The sequence below is a fragment of the Kryptolebias marmoratus genome, linkage group LG5, assembly GCF_001649575.2.
Source record: "Kryptolebias marmoratus isolate JLee-2015 linkage group LG5, ASM164957v2, whole genome shotgun sequence".
NCBI lineage: Eukaryota > Metazoa > Chordata > Actinopteri > Cyprinodontiformes > Rivulidae > Kryptolebias > Kryptolebias marmoratus.
Window position 1 is genome coordinate 9,265,634 of NC_051434.1, and position 20,906 is coordinate 9,286,539.

The 20,906-nt window shown below is 37.0% G+C and overlaps 2 protein-coding genes across 5 annotated transcripts in view; one reads left to right on the forward strand and one right to left on the reverse strand.

Moving 5' to 3' along the window:
- Nucleotides 1-5,098: 5,098 nt before the first annotated feature.
- Nucleotides 5,099-9,602, forward strand: LOC108239001 (relaxin-3 receptor 1-like). The gene is made up of 2 exons (XM_037975619.1): nt 5,099-5,179; nt 6,050-9,602. Exon 2 carries the CDS (start codon nt 6,192-6,194, stop codon nt 7,404-7,406), a length of 1,215 nt encoding a protein of 404 aa, XP_037831547.1. The 5' UTR covers nt 5,099-5,179; nt 6,050-6,191; the 3' UTR covers nt 7,407-9,602.
- A 4,962-nt stretch (nt 9,603-14,564) lies between these two features.
- The window catches only part of syngap1a (synaptic Ras GTPase activating protein 1a), a 43,477-nt gene continuing 37,135 nt past the window's right edge, over nt 14,565-20,906 (reverse strand). For 3 of the 4 annotated variants that reach the window (XM_025007056.2, XM_017422768.3, XM_037975845.1), the window contains 2 exons: nt 18,225-18,297; nt 14,565-16,629 (listed from right to left, as the gene is read on the reverse strand). In XM_025007056.2, the coding sequence (XP_024862824.1) occupies nt 16,603-16,629; nt 18,225-18,297 (100 nt within the window). In that variant the 3' untranslated portion in view covers nt 14,565-16,602. The remainder of the gene's footprint in view (nt 16,630-18,224; nt 18,298-20,906) is intronic. The other variant, XM_017422784.3, reaches the window with a different exon arrangement.

Consider the following 20,906-nt stretch of genomic DNA (forward strand, 5'->3'; position numbering starts at 1 on the left):
GGTTCAGTGCGTAGCGCACAGAGTATCTGGGGTGAATTATACTCATCTACTACCACACACAATTTTAGTTCAATATCTGTAAAATTACTGTCTTTGACTAGCTTGCTTAGCTGTGGCAACCATCTTAAATGGACTGGACTCCAAAAGTTAATCAGTTGTAAAAGTACATCCAGTGATTACTTTCTGAGAGTTTCAGTAAAATCCACCTAGCAGTTTGTGAGATATTTTGCTAACGCTACAGAAAAACAAACACAGGCAAAAACATTATCCTTGCTTCAGCTTTGGCTGCAGGTGAAATATATTCAGGAGAATCGGCGAGTCACCGGTTCATTTATTTCTGAAGACAAAGTTAAAGCCCTACAATTAAAGTCATCAACAAAGTGAGTAAATAATACCCAGAGTCATATATTTACATTACAGTACAACTTGACCAAGCTGATATAAGCTTTGCAGGTGAAAAACAAATAAATCAACAACTATTGTTAAAGAAATTGAGGTGAAAAAAATGGTTTTGAGCTTTTATTTTGAAAGAATAAATTTAACTTATTGTCTAAACTGCCAAATTAGTCATAGTCACTATTCTTATCTTTCAAAATTTTTCTCACATCTCAATGTTTTACAGTACTGTTCAAAAGCTTTAAACCATTGTTTTTATGTATATATATACATATATATATATATATATATATATATATATATATTGTTTTCAAGCAGGCAGACTTTCTTGGAATCGTTCTTGAAAATGAGGGAAAACGCAGCCAAAGTCCAAAGAAAAACTTTGAAAGATTTTCTGAAAGCCTGAAGAACTCTTGATCAAGACCACTTTAAAAGATAACAGGAAGGTCTGGTTCCTTGGAAGCAAAATACAAAGAAATTAGGTCACTAAATTATTTAGTGTTCCGTAAACTACATTAAACTACAACAATGAAGGTCTCCAAACAACACTTTAGCCTTAGGCCCACCTACAAGACTGTGTCACGTCAATATTATTTGATATTTTGCTTCTCGGACGTTAATAATTTAACACACCTGTAGTATTGATGTTTATTCCAGCTTGATTCCTTTCCTCGCCACCTCCTTGTGTCCTCTTCTCTCCCACTTGGACTGCCAGTGGAGGAGGGGACACATCATGGAGAGCGGATTAGAAGCAATATGCTTCCATCAGGGTTGTCGTTTTGTTTTGGCCCAGCTGGATCACGTGTTTCTTGATTTCCCCATGTGTATTTATGACGTCTATCAGTTAAATCTAGATATAATTGTCCAGGACGGCATAGTGTATTCGTAGAGCACAGCGTGTGTGTTTATGTGCTGATGAAAAGACGTCCACCAGAGATAATGTCTTTCCTCTCTCTTCTCTTAATAGGCTTTACAACCTTAATCAACATTTATCATGGATTGCTAGAATTCATTTTCCGGGGAGGAAACAAAACTCCCCTCATTAACCAATCAGTGCGTTCCCCCTTTATGACTTTTTGTTGAAATGATTGCAGTTATTTAGACAAGTAGAAGTTCTTTTTTAAAGTGTGGCAACATTATATAAAGGTATGATAAGGTTATCAGAATTATTGTTACTACTTTAAGGTAATCAGAAAAAAATTGATTTATTTAAAATAAATAAATTGTTTGTGATTGTGATTGTGCATAAAAAAAGAAAAAAGTCTTTGCAATGACCCTAACTTTTTAAAAACTTGTTTCTTTTGCTACCAATAATATTTTATTTACTTATTTTCTTCTTTTATAAGATAATGTGCAACCAACCCAGCATCCTATCCTTCAGATAATCAAACATTGTTGGTAAAAACATTGTGAAAATGCATTAATCCCAATAAAACTTCACATCAGTGTGTTGATTTATTTATAAGGATGTTTAAGGCATGGACTTTTTGTATCATCTCAGAGCACAAGGCCGCTCAGGCTGTTTGTTGTTAGCTCAGATAGATGGCTCAGTCTCTCACTCGTCACACAGTAAAGTGTCGTTCTGTCATTTTTACAAAGGGTGGCGACAGAGTCCCATCTCTGTCCTGCAGCTGCTCCACGGAGCTCCACTTTTCCTGGGGCACTGCACTGCTGGGATACTAAAAATAATAGTTTCTTTCCATCACTGTCCTTATTTAACAAGTTAAGTAGTTGGGATTTTTCTTTTATTTAAAGTTTTTTTTGTTGTTGTGGTTGTTGTTTTTCATCTTCCCAGTATCATAAGGGTCATAAAGAGCAGCTGTTTAACACCTGAAATAAAATAAAAAATCTCTGCAAATTTTCTGATGACTTGTTTCGTCATCCTTTATTATTGTTATCATTGTTATTATTTAAACCTTCTGCACAAACACAACATCAGGGTTTCCATGTTTTATGACCTAATTATAAATGAAGAATTTGGGAATAAAAAAAGTAGATGGATAAAACAGTGGTATTAGAGCTGGAAATGAAAAATGTTAGGAAATATTTCTAATATTAATATTCCACATGAAGATCACTTTAGAGGACTTCTCTGCTAAATATGAAACAACAGAAAGAAGAATGACTGTCTCAACAATAAGACTTCAAGGAGGAGAATAATGTCATTTTTTAAAAGTTATAGCTCCTCATCTTGGAAAATACGGCATTTATAACCTTATTTTTTCTGTTTACAAATCGCCTGCTTGTAATACATTTTGTCGTGTTTACAATGGTATTCGGAATCTCTTCATTATTCTACAAAAAAACAAAAGAAAAATGTGAAATGTTAAAGTCAAAATAATATTCTTATCTAATTGATTACTTCTATTTTAAAAAGTAAATTAAATTCTAAACTTCAGGTTTTTCCGTTTGTTCAGTAATTCCTCTCCCTGTGACATTAAAATGCTGAAAGATGTTAAACCTTTAGTACTCAAAGGTTGTATTTATTTATTCATTTATTTATTTTGCACTAACTTCCTCCACCCTGTATTTTCGACATTTTATGCGATTTCTTTGGTTTTGAGTAATTAAACTTAGAAACAGTCCAGCTACTGAGAGGTGAATTGTATAACACGTAACGACACGTTGCACAGAACAACAGAGGTCTGCTCACTCTATAATGGTTACAGGTAACAGGTTGGTGATTAAAAACTCAGGAAGCAGCATGTTTTGTTTGGTTACTTTATGACAATGCCTCAGTTTATACCAACCTGCATAAATCAGTTCCTTCATTCTTCCGCCTTTTGCATCCTAATCTCATTTAGTCATTCACCGCTGATGTTCTTTCCACCATCAACGATTTATGATGAAGAGTCATTTCTGCAGCTCAATTTAATCTGGAAGCTATGCCCATGGTATAAATAGAAAAAAACAAAACACTAAATAAACACGAAAGCAATTTGATGTGCTTTTATTATATGATTATTGTAAGGCTCAAAGATTGCAATACCAAAAAATAGTCATGCAAGAAAAATAAAATGTGCCTTTTGAAATAGGAATAATATTATTAGGTTTTTGTTGAGGTCAAACATAAAGAGATTACAAAAACACAGAAACTAATATCCTCTGAGCCCAAAGATCAAATTAGGGTTAAAACAACTGACATATTTTCTGTTTTGATGTTGAATTTTATGATTATATATGGGGTCTTTTGGACAACTACATGTACCTTGGAATCTGACAGGCAAAAGGCAACCCTGATGAGGCTTCAAGGAAGTCAGCCACAACCAAATACCTAAATAGAGTACAGCAGGTCCTGAAGAGCCAGCTGAATGGTAAGAAGTCCAGGCCATCAACACACATGTGGTGCCAGTCATCAGATACCCTGCTGGTATAATAACCTGGCCAAAGGAGGAGATAGAAGCCGCTGACATCAAGACATGAAAGCTCCTCGCAATGCATGGAGGGTTTCACTCTAAGTCCATAGGTCCAGCACCCTGAGACTGTCCACTAAGAGAAAGGAGGGAGGCAGAGGACTAGTGAGCATCAGAGCCACTATACAGGATGAAACAACCAAGATCCTGGAGTACATCAGGAAGAAAAGCTCACAATGATGATCTGCTAAGAGAGTGTCTCAAGCAGCAGAAACCCAATGTGGAAGAAGAGAAAGAGGAACCCCCATGGAAAGATAAGCCCCTGCATGGCACGTACCACCGGCAGATTGACGAAGTGGCTGATATCATCAAGTCCTACAAGTGGCTAGAAGAGCACAAGAGCAGGTCCTCAGCAGAAGAGCAACAGAGGCCGGGGTCTTTCATACCAGACAGGACCCAAGACGCAGGCTGTGTAAAGATGTCCTTGAAACAGTCCAACACATAGTAGCAGGATGTAAGGCGCTGTCAGGCAAACCATACATGGAACACCATAACCAAGTGGCTGGGATAGTGTGCAGGAACATTTGTACTAAGTATGGACTGGAAGTCCCACAGTCAAAGTGGAAGACTCCACCTAAGGTGTTGGGGAATGGCAGAGCTAAGATACTGTGGGACTGACAAACAGGTGATGGCTAACCAACCAGACATTGTGGTGGTCAACAAGCTACGAATGAACAGAGTGCTGATAGATGTAGCAATCCCAAGTGGCTGTTACATCAGTAAGAAGAAGCTCGAGAAGATGGAGAAATGCCAAGGGTTGAAAGAGGAAATAGAGAAGTTGTGGAGAGTCAAGGCTTCAGTGGTGCCAGTGGTCATAAGAGCACTTGGTGCTGATTGATCAGATCCAAAAATAGAGATGTTATTTAGGGTTAAAACTCCTTGAAGTTTTTTTTTTGATGGGGTCTTAAAAACAAGATTTAAATGAAGTTAATGTTGTTGTTAACTTGGAGCGCTAAATAAGAATCATTCCAAACACAAATCAAGTTTATTAGTGTATTTGGTGACATGTTAGTGACAATAATAAGAAAAATGCTATGAATTATGTTTGGAAAGAAGCAAACAAAGTCACCACCACTGAGAAAGAAATACACAAAAAGGGAAAACTTAAACCTCATAATACTACCCATGTTTAAAACCAATTTAAAATACAATGCTTGGATTTCATTTTTCTTTCTCACAACTTTTGTTTTCTTGTGTTTCCATGGCATCATCATACTGTAGGAGTTTCTGAATATGCAGAAGGGAAAACATGACAGGGTGGAGCGTGAACTCAGGGTGGGTGACTTCTCCCTGGTTGTTGTTTGTCCGAGTCCTGCAGCAGAGCTTGTGGCTCGAAAAAAAAAGAAGATTAATCGCCATTTGACTCACAGGTAAGGGTTGCTTTTGTTCACGTAACTAAAAAAATTGTTTCAAGTTAGATTTAAATGGTTCAAACGTTATTGTGTATTACCAGTCAAATGATCTGAAATAAATGGAAAATTGAACTGATATAGTGTGAAAAAGAAAAATACTTAATGTATGTAACACATTTGCCTCTTATTTTTAGTCTTTTATTAGGTCATTTCTGTATTTAAATAAGGTAAACATTTATTTTTATAATTTTACAGAGTCATAAATGTAATATATTCATTAAAGTTAAATGAATAAATTGTAAAATCCTGTCAATGTTACACACTATCATTCAACTACATGTTTGCTTGCATTATTTATTTATTTTGGTCTGTTGATGTGTCAGTCAAATCTAAAGTACTGCTGAAAAATGTCTGACACAAAAGAGAAGCTCAAGAAAAAAAGCAGATAAAAATTCCTTTTTGATTTTAGGTTTCATTTAATGGCAAATAAAGACAAAATATCATTAATCTGTTTAATATAAAATGTGTTTGTTGCATCCTTAACCATACTGAAAGCTCTTTAATGTCACACAGATAATATACTGAATGTATAATGTGATTACCATGAAATCCAATCACATGACCACCTACTGTAGTAATTCTTATTTGTACGTGCTTCTTAGCTGTTCACTCAATGATGCTTGTATGATTTAAATAATAAACTTGATGGTGAAATCATTTGTACAGCTTTAAACAAAAAAAACAGATTTTTTCTTTTGATTCTCAGTGTTTATTTGCCTCTGTGTCTGACACTTCAGTGTAATTCATTTTTCTGACTAAGCTAATCCACTTATGCGCTCATAAACCGCAGTGTCTAGGAGGTAATAATAATTTCCTCTTCCCTCGCAGGGGCAGATTGTCATCTAATAAACACAAAGCCAGAGCCAGCCTTTTTTTGATTCACTGCTGCCACAGGGAGAACAAGTGGAAACATCTCGACCTCACGAGAAACGACTGAGCACACGGGCAGGCGAGCTTTCAGGGCAGAAAAATGTCCAACCCTGATTTCGAGAGGGTTGATTACTATAAAAACATCCTGAATGGCTGCAGCTCAGGTCCATTTTGTAACAACTCCCAGCTGATCTTTCTCAACACAAGCAACAGCAGCGGCATTGAATTTATTGATGATGGAGCCCCCTGGCTACGAATAGTCATCTCTGTGGTGTACTTCATTGTGGCTACAGCTGGAGTGCTCGGCAACTTGTTAGTCATGTTCCTGCTCTATTCAACTCACACCATCACCACAGGCACCATCAACTTCTTTGTTTTCAACCTGGCCTTGGCTCACCTGCTCTTTTCTTTGGCCTTGCCCTTTTGGGCCGTAGAGGTTGCGCTGGACTACAGCTGGCCTTTTGATTTAGCCACATGCAAGGCCGTGTCCTTGCTCACAGGACTGAACGTTTTTGCCAGCTGCTTCTTCCTGACCGCCATGAGCCTGACCCGCTACTGCTACGTCGCAGCAGCCCTAAAACCCAGCGCCTTCCTGTGCAGCAGGTCGTGCACTTTCCCGGTCGCCACAGCGTTCATCTGGGTCGGAGCTCTCATAGCGGCCGTGCCCCGAGCCGTGTTTGCCAACCTCAGCCACGTGGGCAAGGACAACGACACGGCATGCCTGCTCCGCTTCCCAGAGGGCACGGCCTGGCTGGGAATAAACCAGCTCCTGCGAGTGGTGCTGGGATTTCTGCTGCCGTACGCCATCATCATCCTCTCCTACCTGCTTCTGCTGCGCTTCCTCTGCAGGCATAAGCTGAAAGGCAGCAGAAACTCTCGCCGAAAGGCTGATATTTCGAAGTCAGTGGCCGTGGTGGTGCTATCGTTCTGTGCCTGCTGGTTCCCGTACAACGTCCTTACTCTCTGGAGCGTCCTGATCCAACTTGACGTCATCGATATCAGCAAATCCTTCTATGGGGCTCAGACCTACTTCTTCCCTCTGGCCAACTGTTTGGCTTTCGCCAGCAGCTGCTTCAACCCCGTCATTTACTGCCTGGTCAGGAAAGAATACCGTGCTGCTCTCCATAACCTGCTCTTCAAACTGAGCATGACCATCAAGTCCAATGTGCCCTATGCCATAAACTCTGAGGATGGGTCAGGGCAAGCTGGGCAGTTCGCTATTCCCCTCAACAACATGTACAGCCAGACATCCCAAAGTGACACAAGGATGTACAAACCACTGTCAACACTTCCAACTGCGGTGTCACCTAAATAAAGCTTCCTTTTTATGAAACACATTCTGTAAGAAAGGTAGGATGCTTTAAATGAATAGCTTAGTTGTTGTTGTTTTTTTGTAGTTATCAGTTCCCTGCAGTATTATCCATTTGAAATATCAGGCTGAAGTTCCATCGGAGGAAGCCTAACACTAATGACTAACACTATTTCATAAACCTTCACCTTTGCATTAGACTGTTACTTTCATAGAAGTTTAAGACTATTTACATTGAAGGCAAGGTGGACTTCAGCTTGTTACTCTTAGTAGCTTGAGTAATATTGGTGTTAAAGAAAAGAATGAATCAGAGGGGTAATTCACAGCTTTTCACAGAACGATGGTTCAAAGGATCTGAATAATACGATCAGAGTAACTATCTGATGTAAAAGTTAAAACCAAAACTTGTATTGCAGTTCAAATAAATGCTGATTTATAGACTTTCTTTCATTTCACCTTTTCCATCAGTGCCTTTGCCTTGTTTTGCAAAATCAATTTAATATGGAACATCACTGTTAACAAACCAAAGTTGAATTGGTCTTCTGTGCAAAAATAAACATCTAATGCAAAAGTAATGGTGGCATAAAGATTAAACTGCATTAATATCTTCGAATTTAGTTTCACTTTTTTAACCCTAATTTCACCGTTTTGTAACTGGCCTTGCTCTGACCAGTCATTAGCTTGTCTTGCCTGAGAAAACATCTGCCTGGTAAAACCAAACTGCAGGTAAAATATTGACTACTGACAATAACTTCACATGGCATCGGTTTAAAAAAATCCAAACTATCTCGTTAAGTGTTCTGACTGTGTTCTCTATGAAGGCTCACCTTTTCCCTCTGTTGTTTTGTATGGTGTATATACCGTAGATCTGTTGAAAAATGTGAGTGTTACTTTTTGCATGATTGCATTTATCAATTTATTCATCTAATTAAAAAAAAAATCCTACCACTTTGTGTGATGTCTCTTCCACTCTCTGTTCTTTCCTTCCTTATTGTTTGTATAAAATGGAGAAAACACCCAACATGTTAAAAACCTTCTGTATGTGCACATGTTTACTGCTGTTCAGGAAACTAATTTACTCTGTAGGTTCAACTGTGTTTGTCTTAGTCTCAGTATGCTGTAAGGAAATATTTCTGTCTTTTGTTTAATCAGAAATCTGAAAATAAAACTGATCCGAAACTACGTTCTGTTCTTTATTTTGTATTTTTGCTTTTTAATTGGTTCTCCAAAGGACAAATTGTTGGATACATTTGTTGAGACAGACACTGCCTCCACAAATAAAAAAAATATTGCATGCAGAAATCTTTACAGAAACTGGATGGATGGAAATTTAATGTTCTGAATCAATTTTGAATTATTTATTTTTCTGTTTGCTATGACTCCAGGCGACCACAAGATGGCGGTGGTGTTCAGTTTATAGACTGGACCCACCTCATGAATGACAAAAAAAATTCATTTTGTTCAAAGAGGGATGGACTATTTTAATCCAGTATTTATTATTCTAACCCAGTTTGAAAGCATCTCAGACTTTTATCTTTATAAGGGAGGGTTAAAAGTTGAACAGTTTAGGAAACATGATGCAGACTTCTCAGGGATTCTAAAAATAACTTATTTTGGGACACATTTTAAAAAACCCTTTTTAACTTTTTAAACTACAAAAAAACATATCATTGCAATAGTCCTTTAGTTATTTGGGTTGATTTTGCATATAGTTGTACCTCTTTGCAGTTATTTTTACATTGCTTTGTGGTCTCTTTCTTTTAGACGTCAAAGATCCTTTTGAGCTTTTGTGATTTTGCATCTCCCTGTGATCAATTTGTTTCTCACCATAATTTCTTCTCTTTATGATGATTTCTCTTTTATCTTGAACCTCTCTGTGGTCATTATGTGTCTGATAATTTTATGTGTCTCTGAGGTCATTTTTTTGTCCTTTTGTGTCATTACAGCTGTTTTGTGTTTTATGTGATTTTGCAACAATCTGTGGACATTTAGCATCTCTTGTATCTCTTACCTCATGTGTCATTTTTAGTTTTAGGACTTTCTGTGATCTTTTGTGTTTGATCATTTTGTATCACTTTGGTGATTTTTTTTTGTTAGCATTGGCTTTTTGTTGTCACTCGAAGCATAATTTTGTATAAATATATGGTTATTTTGCATCTTTTTGTGCTTATTTGACTTTTCAAACATACATGTCAGCTGTCACTGGCAGTCTGATGTCGCACTTGACATCTTGGACCTGTGGTCCTTTGAGGACCTAGTTAGTGATCTATCTACACTCTTGTGACACATTACCATGTTAAGTATATGTTTTTCACAGCAGCTTTGCTAAGGTAGGTAGTTACTACTAGGTGGAAAAGCTTTGATTAGCAACAAATTGATAAAAAATAAATTTAGTTTTTTATTAATATCTATCTACTGGCTTCTTATTGACAGAACAAACATTAAATGTTCAGATAATATTATGTGGAGTTCTGTGGAAACATGAAGAATGGATATCCTACCTGTTGTTGATAGCTCTTTGAACAAACGTGGTTTGGTGAAATATGTAAACTTCAATTCTGACTAGATTGATGTGCTAACAGCCAATCTTAGCAAGGCCAAGACTAAAGTAGATTGCTGCCAACTTAAAGGTTCATAGTGGTTCATGCGAACACTAATTTACAAAGCCACTGTCATTTTCACATTGCACAGTTATTCTGGCAGAAATGTTGTAATAATCCTGCAGAAAGTGATCCAGGCTGCACTGGAAGTGCTACAGTCAGCTGCAGCTGTCACTATCTGAACTTGCATATAACCACAGATATGTATAATGCAAAACTGACAACAATAAAAAAATACATCATCTAGTGTTCACATGAATCACTATGACATTTCTGAGGCTGTTTTAGGAGCAGTCCACTTTGGCCTTGACCTCACTCGGATTAGCTGTTAGTTTGTCAGTCCTCTCACGAACGGTGGAGAACGAGATGAACCCAGAGCGCAGGCTCATTATAAAAAACAAAAATTTTAAAAATAAAAGAAACGAAAACAAAAGGCTGACGGGGCAGCGAAACAAAACATAACACATCCTAAGCAATACAAAAAAGGCGAGGCAAGGAATGAGAACCACGGGAGACTAGAGACAATGAACCAGCGAGGAAGTGGAGAAAGTGAGCAGGTTTTAAAGCTGAGGGTAATTAGGGGAAGTGGGCACAGGTGAGAGACTACAATTAGGAACAGGTGAAGATGGGCGTGGCAGGAAGACAAGTGCTGACTGAGGACAAGTGAATGATGACATAAACGGGCAACAAACAGGAAAACAACAACGACAATAAACCAAAAGAAACCAGAAAACAAAACACTAAATACAAAAGGAAACACACCGCCAAAACAAAACCTGACACAGACATTAACTGTCCATAACTATTTTCTACAGAACCCTATCAACAAAAACTGAGCTACCCCTTTAAAGTTCCCACCTAAAATTAATGCTAGTTTTTACTGCGTTGCAAAGATTCCTGCCAGTGTTCAACACTGCTTCAAAAATGTATTAGTATAACTGGCTGTACATAGAAGTTTAATAGTGTTGTATTGGCTTTTTAAAGGCGGACTCTGTGAAGTGCACTGCAGGCACATTGCAAACATTTTGGCGTAATAAGTGTTCATGTATCACACACGTGCATTCTGAAGGAGTGTGGCTGCTGCTGAGGAGGAGCAGCAGGAGCTGTGAAACTGATCCTCCTTCATCCACGTGCAATAAATCAAGGATCTGGTTGCCATTCATCCTTTGTCACTGTGCAGATCTCTAGTGGAGAACAGCTGATGCCTCATTACTCGCTCAGCCACTGAGACGATGGGAGTAAATGCTAAATCACGTCGGAGTGAGTGACTCAAACTGGCTTGATTAGCTGAGAAAAAGATGAAACTGTGTGCTGACAGAGGAAACACTTGGGTGTTGTATTGTGACTTAATTGGTTGTGTTTCTTGTTTTTACACTTGATGACAAAGACGCTACTGAGGTTTCTAGCAGCATAAAACAAGAAATTACTGAAGGAGTGTTACAGCAGCAGTGACTACAAACCAAGTTTGAAGGCTGTTATTTAGGTGGAGACAGCTATGCTGCTTTGTGTTGTTAGCTAAGAGGAATGAACAATAGTTAGTGTCAATATCACCAAGTGTTCCATCTCCCTCTCTCCTACATTATAATGAAAATTCAATATTTTAGGAAACACGGTTATTTGCTTTTAACAGACGACTGATGACACATTTGGCAGCCAGATACCATAGTTTACTGCTAAAGTAAAGAAACGGCCATTGGCTCTACAAGATTAGCCTTCCAGTATTTCCAGATATCAAGTTTTGTTTATTTTATTTCATATCATGGCTTGAAATCAATGCAAATATTTAGTGAAATCTTGTGTCTCGTTGCCAGGATGTTGTTTCTATATTTGCAAAGGAAAAAAAGATTAAAAACTATTTCTACTTTCTTATCTTGTTGTGAAGCAATCCAGTCATTACAGACAAACTCAGTAGCTCTTAAAACATGTTACATTTGTCAGAACTGGGTCAGGAGTGTTCACAAGCTTTACGAACCAGCAAACAGACGTGAAATTGGAAGCAGGTGGGGCGGGTTGTGTTCAAACCTGGCAGACTGTCGATGGAGGCATTCATCAGGGTGCCGTTCGGTTCTGAATCCCAAAAGAGATCAGTCTTTTGCATTTTGTATTAATAGCAACCAAATCAGCAATAAAGTGACACTGATTGTAATGTGGTGCGTGAAAGGGAAAAGTAATTCATACAAACATAATTTAAATAAAAAATCACTGGTTAGAGATTTAATAATTTATTTAAATCACTTGGGGAAAAAAATCACCTGAAATATGAATACATTCCCTTTGTTCAAACAAATCATATCAATCAAGTATAGTTACACTAATAATAATAAATAATAATAATCATAATTACAAGCGCAATCATACCTACAATAACTACCATTATAAAGAAAACTACCAACATGAAACATCCACCACACAACATCAGAGGGTCTGGAGGGTATGGCTTATCAATGGGGCATGGCTTATTTCAAAAGAAACCTCAAGTAAATTAAGGTAATACATCCAGTAGGCCTAATTCAAGTCAGATATCCCTCCAACTATATATACTGTATATATATATCTGTGACACAGCCAGTCAATTGTGCAGAATAATAGCTGCCAAGAAATATATTGTTATACATCCATTTTAGAAACTTAAATAGGTTGACTGATATTATATACCCTCTTTTCATAGAATATATAGGATAAACTCTGTTACGCAGGGGTGCACCAATCAAACGGCTGCTTCACAAAATTGGCTGATTTTTAGCTTGTCTAGCTTTTACCAGTAATAAAACCAGATTTTATTTTATTTTTTCCAACTAGTAAACACATCAAAGCTGAGTCGAAATCAAAAAATATGTTTTTCTCATTGTATAAAGGAAAATGTCATGTTTTGAAATGAATAAATTAGGAAGAAGAAGCTATAATCAGTCTTATAAAATATTACTGCAATTTCTGCTCAGTTTGGTTTTATGTGTGCCCCCTGTCCAAAAACCTGGAGGAGTTTTATGCAGGGACACAATCCTGATTTACCTGTGACTTGTACAGAACAGAGAAAGAAAAATCATGATAATCAGAATTGCTGGGTCAGAGATTTGCAAAAATCGGAAATCGGCCGAGAACACTATGATCGGTGCATCTCTACTGTTAGGTCCTGCATGAACTGCAGTTATCTCCCCGCCCCGCCTCCCCCTTTGTTCAACAAAGGTTCATACATCATCTAAAATGTCATAAATCTGTAAACATCAAACACTTTTTCAATAGCATATTTTATAATATTCCTCATACATATATATATATATATATATATATATATATATATGTTTTCTCTTAGATCAACAAAAGAAACTCATTTTCCTCTTATGTGGCAAATAATACAGAAGGTGTGAATTAAACTTCATTGGAGGAATGAGCTGAGGGCCGAAAGCAAAAGAAAACCAAAGCAGTAACAAGTCAGGGGCTTTTTGATTGGATTTGATTAGTGGAAATGCTCACCTGTTGTGAGTATTTACTGCATTTGGCAAAAAGAGATTAAAAGTTACTGTTCTGTGCTCATCATAACACCTGAGAGCCTGATTTGCAATCAATCGAGTGGATTTGCATGACTGCGATGGTAACGGCACTTGAATATGACAAATCAAACTTCAGAAATGGCCGAAAATGGTGACATACAAAATCTTGACCTGATTGTTTTCACCCCATTTTGGTTCGGAGCAAGGTTTGAACTTATTTTGTAGTTGGCGTTTTTTCAAAGTAAGAGAGATTTTCTTGGCCAAACGAAATAAAATCTTCTCTCAGGCATAAAACAAATTTTAGAGGTAGCCCACCGTACTACCGCGGCTAACAGAGCAACGTCCACCAACGCATGGGCAGAGAGTTATTTCTATACCTCTGAAAACATTCTTCACACACTGTGGATTGCAGCTTCTCAAAAAATGAAAACAAATATGTAACAGAACATTTCAGAACACCGTATTGCGATGCAGGCCAGATAAATAAATACATAATTCAAAAGAAACTTAAAACTGCAATCCAGCATTGTTGAAAGCATGGCTGCTGTTTTGGTTATGCAACACAGGCGGATCCAGAAAGAGTCGATCATGTTGCTCCTCTGGAAACAGAAAAGCACTCAGCTGTCATCCGTTAGCATTATTGTTTCTGGATTGCAGCATTAAGAGTTATAATATTTATAAGAATTAGTTTTTCCCACAACTTTAACATGCCTGAGGGCCTACCTTCGATTTAAATATGTTTTACATAAAAGAATAAATATACATTAAGCTATTTTATACATTTCTGGTAACATAAACATTTAACTTTGTATCATTTATCTTGAAGTAAAATGTTTTTTTAAAGGCAAGAGGTTAAGATAAATTATATCAACCATGAAATTTATCGTGTAAATGATTCTAACAGAGTTAACCAACACACTGCTTATTAATTCATCACCTGACTACAAAAAAGACATTTAATATACAAAGTTTACAGTATTTTTTTTTTCTTGTATTGGTATTTTTGGGCCCTGTGGTGCAGACTGTAAGGCAGTCAAATCCTGTGCACATATACTACATATCCCTGCTTCTTAGTGTTCTGACGTTTTGATTTCCATCCGTTTCTCTCCACGTTCTCATGTTGTATAATGCAAAAGGCTCGGTGCCTCGCTCTCCCGATAAAAACGGAGGAGCCGGCGGCTTCGATTAAAAAATGGATGCCTTAAAATGAGAAAGCTGTTTCAAAATGTTGTTTTTGTTTCTTTTTTTTTTTTTACAACGGTACAACTGACTCATTCTTGCATTTAAAAAGGACATGCAGAACTGTCACACCTCTACTGTATGCTCCGGAAACATTAAACAAATGAGAGTTCACTGCTTACTGTATTCGGATTAGTTGTCTGCAGGAGAGCATCTGGCTTATTGTCATATTTATTTATGTGTTACATTTCAAACCAGTGTTACAAAGTGACCAATGTGAGGAGGCACAGCAAAGAAATGTCATCTAATATATTTTTAAATGGTTCATTTTTGAGGCTTTTCTTCTCTCTGCACAACCTCAGTTTGGAGAAATGGAGTTTAATTTTGACTAGAGTGGACCGCTGCTGTTTTAAAACAACTTACATTTGAAAGATTTTACAGCAGTTCATGCGAACAGTAATTTATAAACTTTTACACTGCCATCAATTTCACTTTAGAGTTATTCCAGCAGAAATATCATCATATTCTTGTCAGAAGTGCCTCGAGCTGCACTGGAAGTGCTACAGCTAGTTGCTGGTGCCACTATTTGTGCTTGCAAATCAGTATAGAATGTTTTGTAAATAATCATATAATGTGAAACTGATGGTGATATAAAGGTTTGAGCGTACCACAATGACATATTTCAGATTGGAGGTTTTTGAGACGACAGAAATCTGCAATGAAAGTGGTCCTGCTTGAGCACAAACTTCTATCCAATAATCCAAACTGATAATCCTTTGAGAAATTTGTACTGCAGGTGAGATAACACTGCTTCAAAAATAAAAAAAAAGAAGGACAGTCCTTTAAGTGTAAGGTTCCAGACTTGAATGTTGGTGCGGTCTCAGACTTCTGAAATCCTAAATTACATAAAATTTTAGAGATGGTTTCCCTTCAAAAGGCTGCCAATCCAACAAGAATGAGTTGCATAATCAAGCTAAACAAAAAAAAGTTCCCCCTTTTCCAACTATTTTTCTTTCATCTGTAAATGATTTATCACTTTGTAACGCTGGTTTAAAATGTTAAAAATATTTGGATCATAATAATCAGCATCATCATCATTATTACAACATGTAGAAACTCATTTTTAGTAGGTATTCCTCTTAATAAATAAGTTCATCCGGTTTAAGAAATTAATCTTTTTATGCACACTGGAAGCCAAGACTTTACACCGTGTGCCTAAGAAGAAAAATATAAAACAAAAAAGTGGAATTAGATTGTACTTAAAGCAGCTGATTGTAGAACTTGTTTGGCATCTTTTCAGATGAGATGGCTGTATCTCAAAGGATGCAAAAATTATAAATAAAAATAAATCATAAAAGTACCCATATTTGTAAAATCTATTTAAACATTTCATCAGAACCAAAACATGAAACAAATCTCAGATCTGAGAACCATGAATGGCAAATAATCGAACAACATAATCGTTGCTTGTCAAAGGCATCACCATGAAGGGATATTGTGCTTGGTAACAGCCTCCTTTTTTTAAATTGTATCTGCAGCCATTGAAGAGAGAAGCTTCTTGTAGAAGAGAAAATCCAGAATCCATCTTCATCCCGCTGTTTCACACACCTCCTCTCACTTTTTCCCACTGAGAAACTCGATAGGAACAGTATTACCATTATTGTGGCACTGGCTTATATTTCACTCAACATGTGCAGAAGGTTCTCAGCACACACTGGTCCTCATGCTAAGCTGATTGTCAAGTTTCGGTACAGGTAAGTTTCATTATGTGCAACATTTTTTTTTTTAATTCGTTTTTTTTTTATGGATAATGTTGTGAGATGAAACCTTCATTAGTCCTTTGTAGAGCTTTGTCTTGGTTCTCTGGGAGCGTTCGAAGCAGCCTTCTTACACTCGAGTGACCATCATGAACTCTGGTCACTTTGGAAGTGGCAGTCAGGATCCTGGGAGGACACCATAACCCTGGTTGATAGAGTGAGGGGAGACAAAACAGAAACAATTATCACTTTTCTCTATTTGTAACCTCATCAAAGTGAGATTTTTATGTTCGTTTGATGTTTTTTAAAAGAAAGATTTTCCTCTCACACTTCGAAGACGAAAATTACTGGCTGGTAAAGATCATTCTGGAGTTAACAGGTACGCTGCCTCAGAAAGCAGAACTCTGATCTGAGAATGACGTCCCACTAAACTTTACAAAGTACAAGATGCAAATGGGATTATCTAACTGTTGTGCTCAGTTACCAGGCTAACTTCTATTAGGATACAAGCTAATAACAACAGATCACGCTGCGTTTTATGCACACAAACACTGTAGTGACATATTTTATTATCAGATATTGAAAGGTATTATGTGTGTGGATGATTTAATGAGAGATAAACTGACGGATGTGCCATTAACCAGTTTGAAACTGCAGCTATCAACACTTTTTATATGGGAGGCAGCCATGTTGGGTTTTGACATCAAAGTTAGTGAAAAAGAAACAGACATTTGGACTACGGGGAGGAGGGAGGTGGTATTTCAGTAACTTTTTTTTTTTCGTCTGGGATCTCAGACATTTTAACATTTAAAATGTAATAAAACATATCACTAATTTAGCAGACTTGGAACTTCAAGAAGCTCCTGCTCTGTGAAACGTCTAAGCAGATTTAAATCATACCTATTTTAGTTCTTTGTTTTTTTTTTTTTAACTCCGGATTTCCATCTATTTAAAGATTATTGATTCTTGTAAAAGCAAAACAATAAAAATAAATAAATAAGGAAGTAATCCCCTTTTTGGGAATTCCTAGTATTTTCCAGCTGGTTATCTCTAAAAGTTCACATCAGTTCATATTAATTTCTGAGGTGGGTTAAGTTAGGCAGCACAGTCTGGACGTTTATTCCCATCACGCATCATATATTTTAGATTTTAGATGTCTGGTGCAAAAAATAAAAAAAGAAAGTCTCACTGCAGGCCCAGTGTAGAAACATTTCTATATCTGCTCGGCTTTCAAGACATAGTTTTGTCTGTTTGCTTATAATATTGAGCACTGAAAAAAAGGAGTGACAGTGTATTTCAAGGACAGCAAATGTTGTTTCTCCTGAGTTATTTCAGCACAAACAGCCTCTTCACCTGCGTCACTGTTCAACCCACATGGAGCATTCATGAAGCGGAATTTCACTGACGCTGCTGATGACTCACAATCCTCCAATAACGAATGCATTCTATGGAATAATAATCTGTTTTTAGGTAAATATCTAATTTTGCTGTTGAAGATCTGGCATCCCTTCACAGCGAATCTGCAACCGGGATCATTTGTTGTTGTTGTTGTTTTGTTACTGTTAGGATCAGCATTATCCCCTCCTTCAGGTGTGTGCAGAATGTGGTGAAATGTTGATTTCAAATGCGACAAAAAGATGGAAGCAGCTGACGTATATGAAAACTGCAAACTTCCCAACCTGCACTGGCTTTGGCAAAAAAAAAGCTCTGGATATGATGCAAGAGTGACAGCAAACTGATTTAGGACATGACTGGTTCAGCGGATAGGGATGGATAAAAGATGTAGACACAGGCACAAACCTGGTCTGTGAGGATTCGAGGCTTAATATCAGGAATGGCACCCCCTCTCAGCTCATCTTCCACAGCCATGAGTCTAACAACAGGGAAATAGAAACAAACACACCGGTTGAGAAAAGTCCAGGTATGAAGTCGGGTGTTTTTAAGCTTTACTGTGAGATTATATGGCCATGTGATGATGTCAAACCAATAGCTCAGATCTCTTGAAGTGGGGTTTTGTTGGTAGGTTCTACACAATCAGTATCTTACCTGTTGTAGGTAGCTCTTTGAACAGCTTCAGTTTGGAGAAATAAAGTCTAATTCTGATCGACCGGCCAAAACCAACACCCTAAATAAACTCCTATCTCAAAACCTTTGTAGCAGTCCATGTTTTCTAAAACGTTACTACATCATCAATTTCACATTGCATGGTTATTTAAATAAAACTATATGGATAAACAAAAATAGCCTGGGTCACTTTTGGCAGGAATATGATAATATATCTGCCAGAATAACCATGTAATGTGAAACTGGCAGCGATGTAAAGTCGGTCCCAATTCAGTCAGATTTAAAACTCATTTCTTCCAAACCGAGGCTGTTCAGAGACCTATCTACGGCAGGTGAGACAGTATTTGCTCATAACGCCACATCAGTAGTTCTGAACTATCCCTTCAAGGTCTTGGCGTGTTTTTTGGGCACATTCAACTCTCCTCCGAGATTCCTGAAGCTGAATCTGAGCTTCCATCAGATTCAGCTGTTGAGATACAGAAGATGTCAGATGAGTGTGTGGGATAGTAAAGTGTGCACCCAGCAGCTCACTGGGTTACTATCTAGTTGAGATGAAATGTGAGCTCCATCCTTTAAAGTTGCTACTATCACAACCTAACTGCATTTATGTCCCATTGTTACTGTATACAGGCTATATAATCGAAACCTGAACTCACAAGATCTATTTTATTAGTTTTTTTATTGAACCAAGTCTAGTTTGTTTGATTTTATATTATATACATTTGCTGCGTTCACTAAGTGAATAGTACATTTTGAGAACTGAGCAAATCTGAATACATTTGATGGGAATATCTACATCACTCTCCAGACAAAGAAATATATAGAGTTTGGTTTTTTTGTCACGCTATTGGTGCAACAGTCCAACGTATTATTAAGTCGGCCATTATTGGTTTGAGTTTTGTTTTCGGCAAGCATTTTCCCAACAGCCATGGTTTCTTTAAAATGTTGAGCATGTGGAGTCAAACCTTAAAACTGGTGAAATAATTGTAACAAAAAATATTAATAAACTGATACAACCAGTTATTTAGGTGAATGAAAATAAGGGATAAAAGGATGAGGTGTAAAGTTTTGAGCATGCAAAATTAAAACTATGTATGCAAAGCAAATTAATTACAATATGACACTGAGCTTTGGAGAAATTTTTGCTGATAGTTTACATGGTTGCAAACTTTAATAAAGTACTACATATTATTTTTAATATTCCTTGCTGTAGTATTTTATATTAGGAATAAAAGATATGTAGTATGTGAGCAAATAGCATACAACTATAAATGTACAGTTTTGAATAAGAATAAAAGATTAAAGTTCAAAATACAATGTTTCATGTATTTTCAGCTGCAGTATTTGAGCATGTTTCTACAAAAAATAAAAAATAAAATGTCACATCTATTACTGTAAGAGCAACTAAAGAACCATAATTAAGAAGCTTATCGGAGATATTTATAAAACTCACCATTCAACAGCCTTAAAGTTGTAAAAGAAAAAACAATAGTCTTAGTCATTTCCATCTATTGTTGCTATGTTTATGACAACCATAGTACATTTGTTTTTAATGCTTTGCTTTATCAAATGTATGAACCAGTATTGTTACTGTTTTTATGATCAACAAAAGCAAAAAGTACTGCAAAATGTAGAACTGTTTTTCTTTTATTTTTTAAAATCCAGTGAATGTGAGATGTAAGAATTATAGTTGATAGATGCTTTTAACAGTCCTAATGCCCCTTTTTTTAATAAAGGCTGCTTATACACAGTTAGTAAGCTGTTGTGCATTAAAAAACATATGATTAACATATGTTAGCTTGGCCATTTACATAAACAACAATGCGTTCACCTCAAGGGAGTTCATTTTATAAATGTGAACATTAATCAGTTTTTTACAACATGGCCACCAGAATGTGAAGTATTCTCAAACAAACAATCTGCACTGGAAAAATATCAAAACTCTGTAAAAAAAAAAAATGATTCAAAGTTGGCTTGAAGATACTCTTACCCAGCTTCAAGTACTATTTTCTGTACACCAAGTGGAAGTTATTTAAACTCTAGCCAGTGTTTATGGGTTTATATAAAGATCTTCAGTCAGTCGGTGCCACATGCCCCATCCCTCTGTGCCTCAAGTCTGCCATCATCATCCCAAAAGGCAGTTCAAATGGCAGTCAAGTAGCTCCCACACCCATCATTAGGAAGTGCTTCAACAGACTTCCTGATGATCAAATCCACCCTTTCCTCCACATTTGATCCTCAATAATTTGCTTAGAAAGCAAAAAGATCCACTGAAAGCACCTTATCAATAGCTCTCATGCTGACCCTTACAGAACATGGGGGGAAACGTGTCAGACTACATTTCAATGACTGTGGTGCTGTCCGACTGCCACCCACCACCTCCCTCTGAAGGTTCCCCTTGTGAAATGTGGGGCTCGA